General features: G+C 27.9%; 2 protein-coding genes across 5 annotated transcripts in view; one reads left to right on the top strand and one right to left on the bottom strand.

Annotated features, from left to right (window-relative positions):
- The window catches only part of LOC119606144, a 34,136-nt gene extending 30,386 nt beyond the window's left edge, over positions 1-3,750 (top strand). Inside the window, exons 2-3 of one of the 3 annotated variants that reach the window (XM_037959551.1) lie at positions 1,202-1,369; positions 2,863-3,750. In XM_037959551.1, the coding sequence (XP_037815479.1) occupies positions 1,202-1,369; positions 2,863-2,981 (287 nt within the window). In that variant the 3' untranslated portion in view covers positions 2,982-3,750. Of the gene's footprint in view, positions 1-1,138; positions 1,370-2,862 lie in introns of all 3 variants that reach the window. The other 2 variants (XM_037959545.1, XM_037959559.1) reach the window with 2 other exon arrangements.
- The window catches only part of LOC119606221, a 261,582-nt gene that overhangs the window by 193,877 nt on the left and 46,366 nt on the right, over positions 1-21,339 (bottom strand). The window lies entirely within an intron of this gene.

Genomic DNA, 21,339 nt, shown 5'->3' with positions numbered 1-21,339 from the left:
TATAAAATATATTGATGTTTCATTGACACCTAGAAAAACTAATCATTAATCTTTATAAATCTATAATTTGTTTATATTTTAACACTTTTAATTATAGTGTTAAATCAGGCCTAGTTTAGGTTTGTTTTAAGTTTTATTTATAATAATAATCTGTCTATTAAAAGATTAAGTTAATTAGAGTTTAACAAAGTATTAGTTATGAGAAGCTTAGCGGATTTCCTTTAAAGTTAAATATTTGTTAATTAAGTTATAGTTTAGAAATCTGTTAACTAATTATTAAATGCTTGTCAAATTTAAACGGCAGTTTTTTAATACATAGATAGCCTTAAAAAAAGTTCGTTTTCTAAGTCTTTTGTTTTCACACAACATGTTTAATAGAGAAAAATAATTGTATGCGTTTTAGCAAAAAAATTGCTTACAACTTAACTAATAATTATAATTTCCTAATTAAAAAAATAATTAGCAATTTAATAACAAACCAAAATGCTCGCTGTTTTTCCTGTTCACTAAACAAACACTCCCTATTCATTAACAAAAAACACAAATAATTAAATATTTATTGTTTTAATAATATTTATACACTATTACTTAAAGTATTTTTTAATTATTTTCTTTTATTTTTTTCACAAAACGCACCCACATAACAAAAAATCAAACAAACACATCACTTTAACCACATGCAACCATGACATCATCATAATCATCATATGTATCTCATCATAATGACGTTTGTAACTTAATTTTGTTTATAATTAAACAATCAATAATTTAAAAAATCAAAACAAAAAAAAAACATTTCAACATTCTCAAATCAATTAAACCTCATAACACTTTTTAACAAACATTAAAAATCATTTTCAACATATTGCACGTGTTAAACATAAATATCCGTAATGGATTTTCAAAATAATAATAAAACATTTTCTTGTCACTTTTAATGTAAATAATATTTTTGTCATATATTTTTTTTGCTGGTCAACAACAAAAAACTCAATTTGTATATAAAAAAAAACCATTGTGTGTTACATGAACATCATATTATTTGGATACATTCTGGTACCTAACAAAAAAAAACCAAACCAAACACGCTTATTTCCATTCTAAAAATATTGAAAACATTAAAAAAATATATATTAAGATCGGGTTGCCTTAGTAACTGCTGCACCACCGAGTTATACACGTATGTATCACTATTTTCCAGCACACTTGACAACGCACCCGTTTTGTTTTTATCCTCAACCCCCACCACCACCACCATTAGCACCACCTACCATGACACAATTGCCAGCTCCGCCAACACTTAAACAATTGGGCAATTCGTTGAGTTCTATGACACAAGCACATATAGCACAAACATTAAGATATCCAGGTAAGAGAGAGTGTGAGACAGGAGATGTTAACAACAAATTATACCAAACAAAATCATACAGAAATTATACATTAACATAATAGTAATAAGTTTATAATTAAAGATGAAACTGGATTAAAGTCTAAACTGTGGTATGGTCCATAGATTAGACTAGTCTCAAGTCTGGCTTACAGAATAGACTAGAGTCTGGAGTAATAACTAGAAGATAATCTGCATAATATACTAGACTATATTCTGGATTATAGTCTAGTCTTTAGATTGGACTAGACCAAAATTAACTATATATTAGACTTTAGTCCAGACCGACCCATAGACTAGACTTTAATCCAGACACGACTTTCGACTAGACTATAGTTAAGACTAGACTAAACTTTATTCTGGATTATTGGCTACAATCTGGTCTTAGGGCTAGACAAAGTCTTAACTGTAGTCTGAACAATTAATTAGAATATAGTCTGGCCTACAGACTAAACTATAGAATTGGCTATAGACTGCACTACAAACTGGACGATAAGCTAAACTTTTACCTAGACTATAGACTAGTTTTTATTTCTCTACTAGATTACACAATTTTCTAACCACTAGCTTATACTATAATTTATACTATAGACTTAACTATAGTATATCCTAGGCTAGACTATATTCTGGATCACATAAAAACTAGATTATAGCTTGGACTATGGAGTGCAAGATAGAAAGGACGATAAACTAGGATTTAAAATGATTTATAATCAGTTCAATAGTCTGGACTTTATACATATACAATAGTATGTAGCCTGAGGTATAGACTATAGACGAGACTATAGACTGGACTATAGACTATAGTCTGGACTATAGACTATAGTCTGGACTATAGACAATAGTCTGGGCTATAGAATACAGTCTGGACTATAGACAATAGTCTGGGCTATAGTCTGGACTATAGAATATAGTTTGCACTACAGACTATAGTCTGGACTATAGAATATAGTTAGGACTATAGACTATAGTCTGGACTATAGACTATAGTCTGAACTATAAACTATAGTCTGGACTATAGACTATAGTCTGGACTATAGACTATACTATGGATTACGGACTATAGCCTGGACTCTAGACTATAGTCTGGACTAAAGACAATAGTCTGGACTAAAGGCTATAGTCTGAACTATAGACCAGAGTCTGTATTTTAGACTACAGTCTGGGCTATAGGCTATAGTCTGGACTTTAAACTATAGTCTGGACTGTAGACTATAGGCTAGATTATAGTCAGGCCTATAAACTATATCATAGTCTAGACTATAGTGTGAACTTTAGACTACAATATAGTCTGGACTATAGTAGAATATAGCCTAAACTATAGACAAGACTATAGTCTGGTTTACTGTCTTAATTTTTTGTATTGTTGCTATTTTCAAATATCTTAAATCAAGCGTTTTCGAAATTCTATTTAATTAATATTAAAAAAAAAAACTTTTCTCTTCCCATTCCACAAAAAAAAACAAAATTTCTAGGTTTATTTATACGTCCCGATGATACCAATTTGTATACAACTTTGGAACCTACTTTAAGCAGTAATCCCAATGTATATTTTCAACGTGGCGGTGCTGTTCATCCCGGCATGATGTATTAATAGAACTTTAAGTAATCAAACCCTTTTCATAAATTACTAAAATTAATTATAAGTTTAAGCAAGTAATTATACATAATACTCATTATTAAGTACAGGGTCTCAAACAGCATAACACAATTAAACCGAACCCTTTAATCATACAATTTAAGTTTTATGAAAAAAACAAATATATAAACAAAAACATCACCACCATATATTTAAGTTTTTAATATTTTACAAAAAACCCTCAAGACTTTTTTAATTTAATTTAAAATAAAATATTAATAGTTTTAAAACATGAAAAGCAAACGCTCATTAGTTTATAAGTTATAAATTCTAGTTTCTTAAAAAAAAACTCCAGCAACCTAAATACTTGATTGTTTACTTTAATGTCAATAATTAATAAGTGTTTAGGGAAAATTTAAATTAGAACTTTAAATTTAACAAATACTTATAATGAAACTTTAAAATTTTAGTTATGAAAAAATACCTAAATAATGTTCATTAGTATTAAATTGTGTAATAGAAAGAAGAAGCAAGAAAAAAAAATTAATTTCTTTTTTTGAGAAAATATTTGGCCTTAATTATTAAAAATGAAAACAAAAAGAACTTAAAGTGCAACAATTAGTAATTAGCAATAATCAATGAAATTGATTATTTAAGTTTAAAAATTAAATTTTATACTTTTTTCTTTTTAATTTTTGTAAATAAAAACAACAAAATTTTGTAATTTTTCTATTTAAGTATAAAACAAACGAAAAAAATAAAATAAAATGAATAAATTTGAAATTAAAGTAAAATAAAAAATGTTGAGCATTTCTTTTATTATGTAAATTATTAAGGTAAGTAATTAATTTAATTAATCATAAAAAATAACAAGAATTGACTTGACACTTTAGCTGTTCCGTGTTTATAAACATGTTTTAATTTGAGATTATGACAACTGTAACTGTATTTTGCAATTTATCATAATTTTGCAATGTTTATAAGATCAAAAACATGTAAAAAATTTCCTAAATTAAGATAAATAGTATTAAACTTTGTTTTATTCTTAATGAACAAAAACGACTTAAAAATTCATAACTTAATTTTAACAAATTCAACTTAAAAAGGATGTTTAAAGATAAAATGTTGCAGCAACATAAACTTGGCCTTAAAAATAATGTTTTAAAACATGTTACAGACATGTTGCAGCAGGATGAGCAACATATATATTTGAACAAAAAAATTATTAGCAACATTTAAACAAGTACTAATGATAAAATATAATCCTTTATAAATATTTCGTCTGATATAAATTAGCATCAGAACCTGCTCTATTCCCAAAATGTAGGGTATCTTAATATCATACGAAAAAAGTGACAAGTTTTCAAGCTATTTGAATGCAATCAATTTCAATTAGTGTTAAATACCAGTTCCACAGACATTCATACATATAACTTCTGACTCGTGTAAATTCATTGAATGATATATTATTGAAAAAAATCTTGTAAATATACAGTAGTTGTTATAGCGAGCATAAAATAATTTATTATAATTGATTAATTTGATGAGACAAAAAAAAACACAACTAAGTAAGTTCTTTTTACATACACCTTGGCGCCATGCATGGTTTAAAAGGCAGCTAAGTAAAGACTTGTTTTATGGTCTTTATTTCTTAATATACACCTTAAGCTAGGAAGGATTCCTTTAATTAGTTCATATGGGTGTAGCGATAATGGTCTATGTCGTAATTTATTCATTTTGTTAAAGATTCTAGGAATATTTAATGTGCTAATTTTTTTCAACTAGACTAGACTATAGACTAGACTAAGACTAGACTAGACTAGACTATAGACTATACATAGACTAGACTATAGACTAGACTATAGACTAGACTATAGACTAGACTATAGACTAGACTATAGACTAGACTATAGACTAGACTATAGACTAGACTATAGACTAGACTATAGACTAGACTATAGACTAGACTATAGACTAGACTATAGACTAGACTATAGACTAGACTATAGACTAGACTATAGACTAGACTATAGACTAGACTATAGACTAGACTATAGACTAGACTATAGACTAGACTATAGACTAGACTATAGACTAGACTATAGACTAGACTATAGACTAGACTATAGACTAGACTATAGACTAGACTATAGACTAGACTATAGACTAGACTATAGACTAGACTATAGACTAGACTATAGACTAGACTATAGACTAGACTATAGACTAGACTATAGACTAGACTATAGACTAGACTATAGACTAGACTATAGACTAGACTATAGACTAGACTATAGACTAGACTATAGACTAGACTATAGACTAGACTATAGACTAGACTATAGACTAGACTATAGACTAGACTATAGACTAGACTATAGACTAGACTATAGACTAGACTATAGACTAGACTATAGACTAGACTATAGACTAGACTATAGACTAGAGTAAAGACTAGACTATAGACTAGACTATAGACTAGACTATAGACTAGACTATAGACTAGACTATAGACTAGACTATAGACTAGACTATAGACTAGACTATAGACTAGACTATAGACTAGACTATAGACTAAACTATAGACTAGACTATAGACTAGACTATAGACTAGACTATAGACTAGACTATAGACTAGACTATAGACTAGACTATAGACTAGACTATAGACTAGACTATAGACTAGACTATAGACTAGACTATAGACTAGACTATAGACTAGACTATAGACTAGACTATAGACTAGACTATAGACTAGACTATAGACTAGACTATAGACTAGACTATAGACTAGACTATAGACTAGACTATAGACTAGACTATAGACTAGACTATAGACTAGACTATAGACTAGACTATAGACTAGACTATAGACTAGACTATAGACTAGACTATAGACTAGACTATAGACTAGACTATAGACTAGACTATAGACTAGACTATAGACTAGACTATAGACTAGACTATAGACTAGACTATAGACTAGACTATAGACTAGACTATAGACTAGACTATAGACTAGACTATAGACTAGACTATAGACTAGACTATAGACTAGACTATAGACTAGACTATAGACTAGACTATAGACTAGACTATAGACTAGACTATAGACTAGACTATAGACTAGACTATAGACTAGACTATAGACTAGACTATATAGACTATAGACTAGACTATAGACTAGACTATAGACTAGACTATAGACTAGACTATAGACTAGACTATAGACTAGACTATAGACTAGACTATAGACTAGACTATAGACTAGACTATAGACTAGACTATAGACTAGACTATAGACTAGACTATAGACTAGACTATAGACTAGACTATAGACTAGACTATAGACTAGACTATAGACTAGACTATAGACTAGACTATAGACTAGACTATAGACTAGACTATAGACTAGACTATAGACTAGACTATAGACTAGACTATAGACTAGACTATAGACTAGACTATAGACTAGACTATAGACTAGACTATAGACTAGACTATAGACTAGACTAGACTATAGACTAGACTATAGACTAGACTATAGACTAGACTATAGACTAGACTATAGACTAGACTATAGACTAGACTATAGACTAGACTATAGACTAGACTATAGACTAGACTATAGACTAGACTATAGACTAGACTATAGACTAGACTATAGACTAGACTATAGACTAGACTATAGACTAGACTATAGACTAGACTATAGACTAGACTATAGACTAGACTATAGACTAGACTATAGACTAGACTATAGACTAGACTATAGACTAGACTATAGACTAGACTATAGACTAGACTATAGACTAGACTATAGACTAGACTATAGACTAGACTATAGACTAGACTATAGACTATAGCCTACACTATAGACTAGACTATAGACTAGACTATAGACTAGACTATAGCCTACACTATAGACTAGACTATAGACTAGACTATAGACTAGACTATAGACTAGACTATAGACTAGACTATAGACTAGACTATAGACTAGACTATAGACTAGACTATAGACTATACTATAAACTATACTATAGACTAGAGTATAGATTAGACTATAGATTAGACTATAAACTAGACTATAGACTACAATATAGACTACATTACAGACTACACTATAGACTACATTATAGTAGACTGTAGACTAGACCGTCAACTTTAATCTGAACTGAAGTCTATACTGCACCAAAATAAAATGAGTTCATCTTGTAATCGATACATCTTGGTCTGAACTACATTATGTACTACAGACAGAACTGTAGTCTAGACAATATTTTGAACTATAGTCTGGGCTACAGTACTAACTATAATATGGAATATGTAGTACAATATGAAAAAAAATATTATTCACACATGGCAACATATTACGCAGCTAAGAATGGCTCAGAGCTAAAAATATCTAAATATAGCCCTTTTTATTATTTTATTAAATTTGTTACAAAAACTTTTATAACCTCTATAAAGTTAAGAACAAACCTATTATTAAATATGCTATACCTATTTAATATATTATTTTTTCAATTATCTTTTACTTTGCAGAAACAAAACTGTTATAAAACCAAAAAATTTGTCACGATTATATTATTAAAAAAAGCAAAAAAAGAAACTTAAACAATTTTTTTCATATTTCCCATTTGGCCTAAGGTGATAAAAAAAACTAAAGGAACATTAAAATTTTTCCAATTAAAATTCTTGAATTTTTAAGACCAAATTTTACACTCTAACTTACGCCTCTGAAAAAATAACACACACAAATTCTTAAACAGTAGAAAAAATGGAAAAAGAATCGTAAACATTAAAAATCTATAAAGATTTTTTTGCGCATAGATTTTTATTTCAATATTTAAGTAACCATTGACTACAATACTACAATTTTAATTGCATATGAAAGCCAAGCCAATACAAGCAAGCAGAAGGAGGAATGGAAAAAAACGTTTAGTGGTCCACAAAGAAAATGTTTATATGAACAAAAAACTAAATAAAAAATCTAAAGAATATGTAATAATAACAAGAATTTTTACGATTATTATATGAAGTCCTAATTCGTGCAAACCAAAAAAAAAAAAATATTTATATATTAAAAAGAAAAAAAAGGGCATTGAATTACTAGCAATATCCAGTCATGGACATTTAGTAAAAAAAAATCCATATACATATACAAAATATATAGTAAAAAGGCAACAACAACAAACAATCACCATCGCTAAAGTATCTTTTAAGTAGACGAGTACGTAACAGAACGTAACCAGAGAACTTTTAAGAGAAACCAACTTGAACAAATTTACCTTAACAAAAATAATTTTATCGCTTTACTGTCAAATAGAAATCATAAAAGTCATATACCGAAAATTTACTTTTCGAGCTAAAAACATGACAACCTCTTAAAAAAAAAATCTAAACAAAAAATTTTAAAACGTTTAAATATTTAAGGGCAGTGTTGTCAATTACTTTTTAAGCAAATAATCAATAGTGAATATTTCAAAAAATAAATTCTTTGTTGCATGAAATTTGAGTAGAATAATATTTCTAGTTCAATGATTTTAAAGTTGAGAACAAAATTTTAAATTAATATAGATTGGAAAAATGAAAATATTTTAAGTAATTTTTAAGGAATCTAAGTTATAAAGCAGACATTTATTAATAATTTTTGGATTGAAATTATTGTAAGAAACTAACTTTTATAAAGTTAGGAATTATTTAACATTCCTTAAAAAAAACTTTATTTATATAAGTTGACATTACTGTTAAAGTAGGTAAACGAAATAATTTCAATAGTTGTGTTTTGTTGCTAACGTTCAAAGGCAATTTCATATAAATTTAAAATTTATAAACGTTAGGAGTTAACGTGTAAAATTATACAAGTTAATTTTAACGTTGATAAAAGTGCTACCAATTCAAAAATAAAAATACAAATATTAATGTGTTTATGTCAAACAATAAAAAAATATTTTAAAATAAAATTTAAATCAAAGAAAATTACCAAATAAAAAAACCTTTTCAAGAAATTGTAAATAATTTCAAGATTTAGCAGATTTCTTCTGTGGAGTGATGCCAAGTCAGGTAATGTTCGTTTTGTTGCTAACTTTAAGCGTTAACACTCATTGATAGCAACAAAACACAACTAATATAAACAGTTTTAGGGGAACTCAGGGAAAAATTAAGCATATATAAGGAAATGTGATTTAATGATCCACACTATAGACTAGACTATAGACTAGACTATAGACTAGACTATAGACAAGACTATAGACTAGACTATAGACTAGACTATAGACTAGACTATTGACTGGACTATAGACTAGACTATAGACTAGACTATAGACTAGACTATAGACTAGACTATAGACTAGACTATAGACTAGACTATAGACTAGACTATAGACTAGACTATAGACTAGACTATAGACTAGACTATAGACTAGACAATAGACTAGACTATAGACTGGACTATAGACTAGACTATAGACTAGACTATAGACTAGACTATAGACTAGACTATAGACTAGACTATAGACTAGACTATAGATAGACTAGACTACTAGACTATAGACTAGACTATAGACTAGACTATAGACTAGACTATAGACTAGACTATAGACTAGACTATAGACTAGACTATAGACTAGACTATAGACTAGACTATAGACTAGACTATAGACTAGACTATAGACTAGACTATAGACTAGACTATAGACTAGACTATAGACTAGACTATAGACTAGACTATAGACTAGACTATAGACTAGACTATAGACTAGACTATAGACTAGCCTATAGACTAGACTATAGACTAGACTATAGACTAGACTATAGACTAGACTATAGACTAGACTATAGACTAGACTATAGACTAGACTATAGACTAGACTATAGACTAGACTTAGACTAGACTATAGACTAGACTATAACTGACTATAGACTAGAATATAGACTAGACTATAGACTAGACTATAGACTAGACTATAGACTAGACTATAGACTAGACTATAGACTAGACTATAGACAGACTATAGACTAGACTATAGACTGACTATAGACTAGACTATAGACTAGACTATAGACTAGACTATAGACTAGACTATAGACTAGACTATAGACTAGACTATAGACTAGAACTATAGACTACTAGACTAGACTATAGACTAGACTATAGACTAGACTATAGACTAGACTATAGACTAGACTATAGACTAGAGACTATAGACTAGACTATAGACTAGACTATAGACTAGACTATAGACTAGACTATAGACTAGACTATAGAATAGACTATAGAATAGACTATAGACTAGACTATAGACTAGACTAAAGACTAGACTATAGACTAGACTATAGACTAGACTATAGACTAGACTATAGACTAGACTATAGACTAGACTATAGACTAGACTATAGACTAGACTATAGACTAGACTATAGACTAGACTATAGACTAGACTATAGACTAGACTATAGACTAGACTATAGACTAGACTATAGACTAGACTATAGACTAGACTATAGACTAGACTATAGACTAGACTATAGACTAGACTATAGACTAGACTATAGACTAGACTATAGACTAGACTATAGCCTAGACTATAGACTAGACTAGACTAGACTATAGACTAGACTAGAATATAGACTAGACTATAGACTAGACTAGAATATAGACTAGACTATAGACTAGACGAGAATATAGACTAGACTATAGACTAGACTAGAATATAGACTAGACTATAGAGTAGACTATAGAGTAGACTATAGACTAGACTATAGACTAGACTATAGACTAGACTATAGACTAGACTATAGACTAGACTATAGACTAGACTATAGACTAGACTATAGAATAGACTATAGACTAGACTATAGACCAGACTATAGACTAGACTATAGACTAGACTATAGACCAGACTATAGACTAGACTATAGACTAGACTATAGACTAGACTATAGACTAGACTATAGACTATAGACTAGACTAGAATATAGACTAGACTAGAATATAGACTAGACGAGAATATAGACTAGACTAGAATATAGACTAGACTATAGAGTAGACTATAGAGTAGACTATAGACTAGACTATTGACTAGAATATAGACTAGACTATAGACTAGACTATAGACTAGACTATAGAATAGACTATAGACTAGACTATAGACCAGACTATAGACTAGACTATAGACCAGACTATAGACTAGACTATAGACTAGACTATAGACCAGACTATAGACTAGACTATAGACTAGACTATAGACTAGACTATAGACTAGACTATAGACTAGACTATAGACTAGACTATAGAATAGACTATAGACTAGACTATAGACCAGACTATAGACTAGACTATAGACCAGACTATAGACTAGAATATAGAACACACTATAGACTAGACAATAGGCTAGACTATAGACTAGACTATACAATTTTTGTAATAAAATCCCACCAAAACATTTCGTGCACTGTCTTTATAAAAAGAAAACCCAATTTCAAAACACAATAAAAATCCTTGAGAGAGAAGATGTTATAAAATGAAATTGCACGTACAAGTTTGGGGATACAATATTATTTCGTTGTATTTAGTGGATTGTTTTTTTTTTTTTTTTTCTTACTTTTTGTCTACTACTTAAAAAACCAAAAATAAGTCGACGAAAAGCACATTATCTGAGAGTTCTATTTCGTTGATTCCTTCTATTTATATTGTGTATTTTTCATACATTTACCAAATACATAGCCAAACAACAAAACGTGACTCTAGACTTTAAGAGTAGCAGAGGTGGGTATAGTTATAGCTGTCTATATGTTAGAATGTGTCTTAAGCTCGAATTCTATTTCAACGATGTATTTTTTTGTTTTGTTGTTGTGGTTGTGGTTTTTATTTCTTTTTTTTTTTTCAACAGCTAAATGGGGATTTACTAAAAACGTGGAGTAGTAGTAGAGGCTATGAATCTCAAAGGAATAATAAAATGTTAAATAATGTTAAAAAGATGAAGTTTGACTTTAAACGAAATAATAATAAAAATGAGAAGCTATAAAATTTTCACAAAAACCATAATGATAGAGTTACGACAATATTTACAGCACACACATTATGAACCAAAAAGTAACAAAAAAAGAATCTAACTAACGAGGAGTACCATTTTTTAGCCCAAAAGTGAGAGTAAGTTTAGACCTTTAACTACAAACTAGCTATTTTCTTAAAAAAAAGCTAGGAATCCACTAGTGATTTTGATTTTCCTAGGGATTTGTATAATGTTACAGATAATGAATACTGTTTATAATCTCACTACTAATTTAAGTCAGTTAATACTTTTTGTGGCAGAAGGCTAAGGTTTTTTCTTCACCCAATAATCTTTAAAAATAAGAAGAAAATTTTAAAGAAAATTATATATTTTTTTTTTTTTTTTTGTAAATTTTAAATCGTATAAATGAAGATTATATTTTTTTATTTGTAATATTTATGCTTCATACAGCATTTTTAACGTCAACAAACAGCTTTATGGGGGTTTAATTATTTTTTATGTTTTCTGGGAAAATTTGAAATGCCAATTAGAAAGTTTTTTTTTAACAGTGCAAAAGTTTTGCCTTTAATAAAACTTTTAATGATAAACATAAGTTTAGTGTGAATTAATCAATTTTAAAAAGGATTTTAATTATTTTTAAAATTAAATATTTAACAATAATTACAAGTTGACACAGCCATCCAGCCGGACGGACAGACGGACGGACAGAATCAATTCAGAAAGTGATTCTGAGTCGAGCGGTATACTTTAAGATGGGTGTAGGACCAATATCTGCAAACATCAGTACAAACGTATACTATAGTGGTGTAGGGTATAAATCATTTACTTCTTTTATAGGTCTGCATAAATTCCAATTAACTAACACTCGCTCATTAATAAAAAGCAATATCAACCAGTTTTTCTTTAACATTTGATTTTACAATGTGTCACAATTATTGTACCCTTCATCATAATTATAAAATTTTAAATAAATAAGTTGTTAGAACTGTTTGTTTTAACAATATTTAAAACAAATGTCTAGAGAATTTATAAAAAACATATTATAAAAATAAAAGTTATCAAAATAAGGAGATAATTTAGTGACAGTTCTCTATTAAAAGGTAATTTATCGAAAATTATAGATACCAAAAGAACTCATTTGAAAAGAAAGAGAGAAAGATAGTGTACTTAAAATTCGTCGTAACCGAACATAACAGATTTATGTACTTGTTCTTGTAATATCACCTCATGAAGTGAGCATTTTCAGTTTAATTAAGTGTATAACAGAAGTTATCAAACAATATAATACAAAGTATGTATGCATGTATTCTAAACCCGCATTTATATGCATACAACAACAATAAGAGAAAATCAGTTACAATATCAAGTTTTAATATTTAAACTTAATTACTTTAATACATTCATTAATGAATCCGGAAAAAAGATCCTAGAGTCATTAAGGTGCAGCTTAAAGATTAAAACGGCAAAAATAACAGCAACAACAACAACAACGCCTTTTTTAACTTAAAATGTAATTGATCACTTGGGAAAAAACTGTATGACAGCACAACATGTCAAATGGACTTGGTTGAAAGATGGACGTTCAAACAAATAAATAGGAAAGAAGACGGACGGATGGACGCAGGGACAGACAGACAGAACAAACAAGCAAAGACACTAACAAAATAACAAAAAGCATAGGGACAGTTAGATTCAAATAGTAGAGATGGATAGGATTGGTTGGACAGACAGACAGATAGACATAGCACAATATAGTGAGAGTTAAATTGCATGAGCTGGCATTGGAATAAACGACAGACAGACAAATAGTTAAAAAGACGGACATTTAGATAGACAGGAAGAAGAAGGTATGAAAAGCAACAAGCCCAGTACTAACACTATACACCAGTACTTGTTAAGTGTATTCGGCCGCTGGTACTAAGGACGGTCGTTTGGATTTACTATTAAGTTGAGTTAGAAAAAGAACGACGAAGTAACAAAACAAAACTAACAAACATTTCACGCTGAGCTGTCACTAGCAAAATAAATGACGCCGCAACGAATAACATGACAACTTCAACTCAACCACAGAGTGATCATTGCCGCCATAAAACGGTATAACAGGAATAGAAAAAAAAAGGGTTTTTTTGCAGTTTCAGCAGTTTTTGCACGTTACTTAGTTCCAGCTATGGCCACATTATGCAATATGATCAAACGATATATACTATAAGTAAAAACACCATGAAAATGTTTGCAAACGAAAACTGCTTTATTTTGTCAGTTTGTTTGTTTTGTATGCTCTGCTAGCAGCAAACCATTATCATCATTTTCCAAAGCAATGGTTGAGTGGATATTAAAACGCTAAAGATTCTTCTATTTTATATTTATAGAAGATTGCAGATTGTATCCTAGCTGCTGCAGTTGCTGCTTGTTGGAGTATTTGTATTTGTTACTTTTTCTAAATAACGTGACAAAAACATGGTATAAAAAACACATTCTAACATTGATTGACTTGTGATATGTAAGCGACTCTAATTGAGTGTCAATTTACGCAACGCAATACACAACACAACAGGATTAAACTTTAAATGGAAGTACGTAGTTGCAACTAGCAACACTACTGCAGCAGAAATACTTAGTATAGAATATAAAAATAAAATATAAGTGTATAACCAAACTATCATTATTTAAAGAAAAACAAAAACAAAAACACAAAACGAATAGAAAACCAACAAATAAAACATTACACAGTAGTCAAGTTACAATACCAACAAATACATTTTATACACACTTAGATACTTAGATGTGACAGCCTTTAAACATTTCTCAAGCATTTCAATTTAATTTTTTTTATTTTTAAACTTTATTTTAAAAAAAAGGTACTACATCTTCTAGTGCTTGTTGTATTCCTCCAATTTTATTAAATGGCTTTTCTTTTCTTTGCAACAATGCCTGATAATAATCCCTGCAGCCACAATAGTTGATGCCTAGAATGAAAGATGCAGCATCATAGTCGCATGGTCTTAATCATGGACATTAGCAATGTAATTTCCCCTCATCATTATTGTGGTACGTTTTTTTTTTTCTTGTATTTTTTTTTATGAAAATGTCAATGAGTTGTAATAGAAATTGTATTGTAACATATTTTCCAGCTGTAGACAAACTCGATACCAGCCAGCCACACACTTAATTAATGCATTTTTTAAGAATTCAAGCAGTTTTTTTGTATAAAAGTGCCCTTAAAACAGGGTTCAGTTTAAATCAGTGAAAATATCCAAACAAAAATTCAGAACAGAGAATATTTCGGTAGCCTTCTTTGTAAAAGAGAGAACGTTTCAAAAAATATATAAACAAAGTTTTTCTAAAAAAATCAAAAGATTCGATAATTTTACAAAAAGGGGAAATTTCAAAAATTTTCTTTAAAAAAAGAGAAAGAAAATTTTCTTTAAAAAAAGAGAAAGAAAATTTCGAAAATTTTCTTTAAAAAAAGAGAAAGAAAATTTCGAAAATTTTCTTTAAAAAAAGAGAAAGAAAATTTCGAAAATTTTCTTTAAAAAAAAGAGAAAGAAAATTTCGAAAATTTTCTTTAAAAAAAAAGAGAAAGAAAATTTCGAAAATTTTCTTTAAAAAAAAAGAGAAAGAAAATTTCGAAAATTTTCTTTAAAAAAAAAGAGAAAGAAAATTTCGAAAATTTTCTTTAAAAAAAAAGAGAAAAATTTCGAAAATTTTCTTTAAAAAAAAAGAGAAAGAAAATTTCGAAAATTTTCTTTAAAAAAAGAGAAAGAAAATTTCGAAAATTTTCTTTAAAAAAAAGAGAAATAAAATTTCAAAAATTTAAAAAAAAAGAGACATAAAATTTCGTAAATTTTAAAATAAGAGAAAGAAAATTTCGAAAATTTAAAAAAAAGAAAGAAAATTTCGAAAATTTTCTTTAAAAAAAGAGAAAGAAAATTTTCTTTAAAAAAAAGAGAAAGAAAGTTTTCTTTAAAAAAAGTGAAAGAAAATTTTGAAAATTTTCTTTAAAAAGAGAAAGAAAATTTTGAAAATTTTCTTTAAAAAGAGAAAGAAAATTTTGAAAATTTTCTTTAAAAAGAGAAAGAAAATTTTGAAAATTTTCTTTAAAAAGAGAAAGAAAATTTCGAAATATAAGAAAAAAAGAGAAAAAAAAATTCGAAATTTAAAAAAAAGAGAAAGAAAATTTCGAAAATTTTCTTTAAAAAAAGAGAAATAAAATTTCAAAAATTTTCTTAAAATAAAAGAGAAAAAAATTCGAAAATTTTCTATAAAAACACAACATTTTGACAGATTTATGAAAACGATTGTAAATTTTTGAAAATATTTTGTAAATTTTCTGTTGTTTGAAAGTTTACATTAGTTGAAAATTCTCTATTTTTATTGAACAGTAGTTTTAAAGCAAATATTGCCGTTTTTCATACAATAGTTGTGGCAAAGGACAAAAAAAAAGAGAAGATGTTACAAAAATAAAATAAAACTCCTGGGGATATTTTGATCTATAGTTGAATATTTGATTTTTAAATGTTAAAGTATATTTATAAATTTTGTCAAGCCTCCATCAACATTATCTACACAGACAATATTGTCGTCATTTTGGCATCCCCATCAGCATCATCTTCATCATTATTAACATTTTATTTCTCCCTCTATGGACATGTTGCCTGTATATGGTATTGTTGACCACATAATTTGCTATTTTAAGTATTAATGTTGTGTTTAGTTTAGTTTTTTTTTTTTTGTTTCGTCTTCTGTTGAGTTTTTCTTTATCTAGCCATTTTTATTGTTGCAAGAGGCGCTTAGAAAATTAACAAAACATTTTTAAAATCATTGCTAACATAGCAATTGTTGTTGCTATTGCTCCAAGCCAAGCAACTCGACTTCGCCTTAATTCAAGTCTTTTATTTTTTTTACTTTTGCGTTACGCTATTAGTTTCAATATCTTTAAGTGTCGTCTTCGTTGTTGTTTGTTTTTAAGATTTTAAGAAATGCGTTTAAAATCCTTTCAAACAAACATCACACACTATGTTGTATGTATTTTAATTGTTGTTATAAAATCGTATAACCTCGGCAACAACAACTAGAAAAAAAGCACAAAGATAATGAAATATTTCAAATATGCATTTTTATCGCAATTTACAAAAGGTGGTGATGATGACGATGGTGATGGTGATGGCATTTATGAATGTGTGGCAATTGTCTTTAATTTATCATTACGTTTGTATGTGCAAGTATGTTTGCAGCAATTAGTAATGGATAATTGTGACAAGGAATGTTTGATAATTATTAATAATTTTCATTTGTTGTGGCTTTTGATTTTTAGCTTTAATAAAAACTGTAACAAATATTTTGCTCTAGCAAAAGCTTAATTTTAGTGAAAGCTTTTGAAAATAAGGCACAATTTTTTATAAAGGGAGATTTTTTAATAAAAAAAAAATTCTCGAAATTCTCTAAAATCCGAGAAAGTTTCAAAAATAGCAAGATATATTCTAAAAATCTAAATAAAAAACATTTTAAAATCTTTCAAAAATGTTCTTTAGAAAAGAGAAAATGTAGAAAATTTTATATAAAATTGAGAATATTTAAATAAAAAAGTTCAAGAATTTTCTTTTTAGACTACTAAACAGCTAAACCGGTTTTCTTGAAATTTATACAGTGTATGTATGTCTGGAAGAGGTTAAAGGCTACTTTTTATTTTGAAATTTCAAGTGGGCGAGGAGCCATGCCCATATTAAGAAAATATTAAATCATTATATCTGAGCTAATATTACAATTAAAGTCCTCAAATTTTGTCGGAGCCACTTTAGTGTCCATATGATTATTTAGGACAAAAAGTAGGCGGACTAGAAGCAGTGGGCGTGGCACCTCCCATATTAATTAAATACAAAAATTCGTTTATCTTGGAAACTATTACTGTGAGAATCTTGAAATTTTGCACGAAGAACATTAACATCCATGTTAACATTTTGGCGGACAACTAATGAGGGGGGCGGCACCTCCTATATGAATTAAATATAAAATTTCGTTTATCTAGGAAACTAATAGAATTATATTCTTCAAATTTTGCACGAAGAACTTTAATATTCATCTGAACATTTTGTAGAAAACAGGGCGGACTTTCATCTGGGGGGGCTTGAAGCCCCCATATGAATTAAATAGAAAAATTCGTATAGCTGAGAAACTATTACAGCTAGAATCTTAAAATTTTACATGAAGAACTTTGACATTTATGTGAAAATTTAGAGAATAACGGGCGGATTTTTAATGGGGACTTGGCACCTCCCATATGAATTAAATATAAAATTTCGTATATCTGGGAAACTAATAGAACTAAATTCTTCGAATTTTGCACGCAGAACTTTAATATTCATCTGAACATTTTGTAGAAAACAAGACGGACTTTCATATGGGATGGCTTGGAGCCCCCATATGAATTAAATAGAAACTATTAGAGCTAGAATCTCCAAATTTTACATGAAGAACTTTGACACTCATGTGTTTATTAAAAAACATTTTCATACATTTCCAGACATAATTCTATAAATTTTTCTAAAATAAGAAAGTTATAAAAATTTTCTTTTCAAAAGAGAGATAAGTTCGAAAAAGTTCTTAAAATGGAAAAATTTTAAAATTGTCTATAAAACAAAGGAAATTTCAAAAAATCGATTTACTGTCGAACAAAAAGTTTTCTTAACTATTTATAATTTGCAATAATAAGCTTAATTTTTTTTTAAAAAGTATTACTTATACAGATTTAAGTATTTTAAATATTTTACAATATTGGAAACTCTCTATTATATAAAACCCACCCAAAAGAAGGCTTAAAAAGTATACGACTCAATGACAATTAATCGTAATTTACGTAATATTTTCATAACATTTTCACTATCGCAGCAGGACTGTCGTCTAGTATTTTTTTTTTTTGAGCAAATGATCAGCCTTAAAAGAAAAACACACATACATAACTTAAGAAAAACCCACGTCCTGTCTGTCACTTGTTTTTAAAAGGGTCTATCTTGTCACAACAACATGTTACATACATGTAACAAATGATTTCACCAAAACAAAAAAAAAACGAGAAAAAAAAAGTACAAAAGTATGATTTGACTGCCGACCAACGTTCATACAACAAACAACTAAATAGACTAGAGTTATATTTTTCTGAAACATAAAATTAAGTACTTGTACTCACACTCACGCATACGCTACAGGGCCTTAAAAAAAAAACTTAAAATTCTTCAAGACAGGGCCACCACATGATTTGTTCATTCCTTTTTTTTTAATTTTGCACTGTTAATAATACACACCGACATGAGCAGAATAAGTAGATCAAAATTTTTGCTACTGCTTTAAACGCCAACAGAAAAATAATTTAACTCATTGTTGCAAAATTTATTATACTAGAAAATTGCGTATAATGTTGCAGGGAATTGTAATAATTTTTCGGGATTTTTGTTGTTGTTCGTTGTTTTGTAGTTTGTTTACTTGGCAAATAAATGTCTTTGTGAAATATGACATATAACACACATGGCAACAGATAGACAAACAAACATAAAACTAAGAGTCACACACAGATAGTCAGCCACAAAACATTGAGATTTTTCTGTTGTTGGCAAAAGAATTATTATAGTTTTAGGAAAAAGTGAATTTTACGATAAAAATTTTAAGATTTATTTCCATATACTATAACAAAAAAATTCAAAATAGCAATAAAAAAAACAACAACAACAAATTACACAACAACATGTTTAAGTCTAGCATATTGTTGCTATAATTTTCTTGGCTGTTTAGCTGGCAAACTGGCTTGAAGACTTTATCATTGTTAGCAACATACGGTAATAGCAGCACACATGGAATTTACCTATTCGCTAGAGTATGTACTTGCAAATGTGGTTAAGAACTGCCACAAATTACTTTTGCTTTTTTTTCCTTCCTCTCGCTGTCTTTGAGCCATTTGCAACAAAATAAACAAAAATATTATAAATAAAATAAACATTACCACCACTTTCAGTCAACTAACCAGATCACAAAATGCATTGGACATACATGCATCCGACTCAAGTACTTTACATACATGGTATATAGAGTTAAGTTTTTTTGTCCTCTAAAAATACTGAGTTGATTGATTTTTGTTATAAAATGTGATTTCCGCATAATTCTTGTTTTCTGGCTGCTCGGTTAGCTAATGCGAGGGAAAAGACAGAGACGTAGCTGGTTTTTGTCAAAAATTTTGTGTAAAAAGAGATTTTTTTTTATAATCTTCTACAAAATGAAAATTTTTCTACAGAAATATAATTTTTTTCAGAAATTTTCTACATTTTTTTTAAAGAGACTTTTATAAAAGGAATAATTTTCGCAAATTATCTAAAAAAAAAAAATTGTTCGCAAATTTGTTATAAAAAAGAGAATTTTTTTTATAATTTTTATAAACAGATAATTTTTTTTAAATTCACAAAAAAGAGAAATTAAAAAAAAAATAAATTTTGGAAAATTTTCTATAAAAAAAAGATAAGTTTATCGAAAAATTTTGTAAATTTTTTTTTTTTTATAAAAATAGACAAATTTTGAAAAATTTTCCTGTAAACAAGAGAAATTTTGGAATTTTTTTTATAAAATTTTGGAAATTTTGTAATAAAAAGAGAAATTTTATAATATTTACTATAAAAAGAGAACTTTTCGAAAATTTTATATAAGAAGAGAAATTTCCATAAGAGAGAAATTTTCGAATATTTTCTTTAAAAAGATAATTTTTTTAAATTGTCCATTCTATAAAAAAGAGAGATTTTTTTTATATTTTCTATAAGAAGAGAAATTTTCTACAAAAAGAGAAATTTTCTATAACAAGAAAAATTTTCTACAAAAAGATAAATTTTCTACAAAAAGATAAATTTTCTATAAAAATAGAAATTTTCTACAAAATGAGAAATTTTCTACAAAATGAGAAATTTTCGAACATTTTCTATAAAAAGGAGAAATCTTTAAAAATGTTCTATAAAAAGAGAATTGAATTTTTTCTTATTTTCTATAAAAAGAGAAATTTTCGAATATTATCTATGAAAAAGAGAAATTTTTAAAAAGAGAATTTTTCAAACATTTTATAAAAAAAGAGAAATTTTATTAAATTTTCTAAAAAGAGATTTTCTATAAAAAAGAGATTTTTTTTTAATTTTTTATAAAAAGAGAAATTTTCGAACATTTTCCATAAAAAAGAGAATTTTTTCTTAATTTTTTATAAAAAGAGAAATTTTCGAACATTTTATATAAAAAAGAGAAATCAAAAATTTCTAAGAAAAATTTAAAAAAAAAATTAGATATTTTCAAACATTTTCTATAAAAAAGAGATTTTTTTTTAAATTTTCTAA

The sequence above is a fragment of the Lucilia sericata genome, unplaced genomic scaffold (assembly GCF_015586225.1).
Source record: "Lucilia sericata isolate MDLA Ls3-8-SP2 unplaced genomic scaffold, ASM1558622v1 Contig000017F_arrow, whole genome shotgun sequence".
Taxonomy (NCBI): Eukaryota; Metazoa; Arthropoda; class Insecta; order Diptera; family Calliphoridae; genus Lucilia; species Lucilia sericata.
This window is presented reverse-complemented; position numbering and strand designations above follow the sequence as displayed.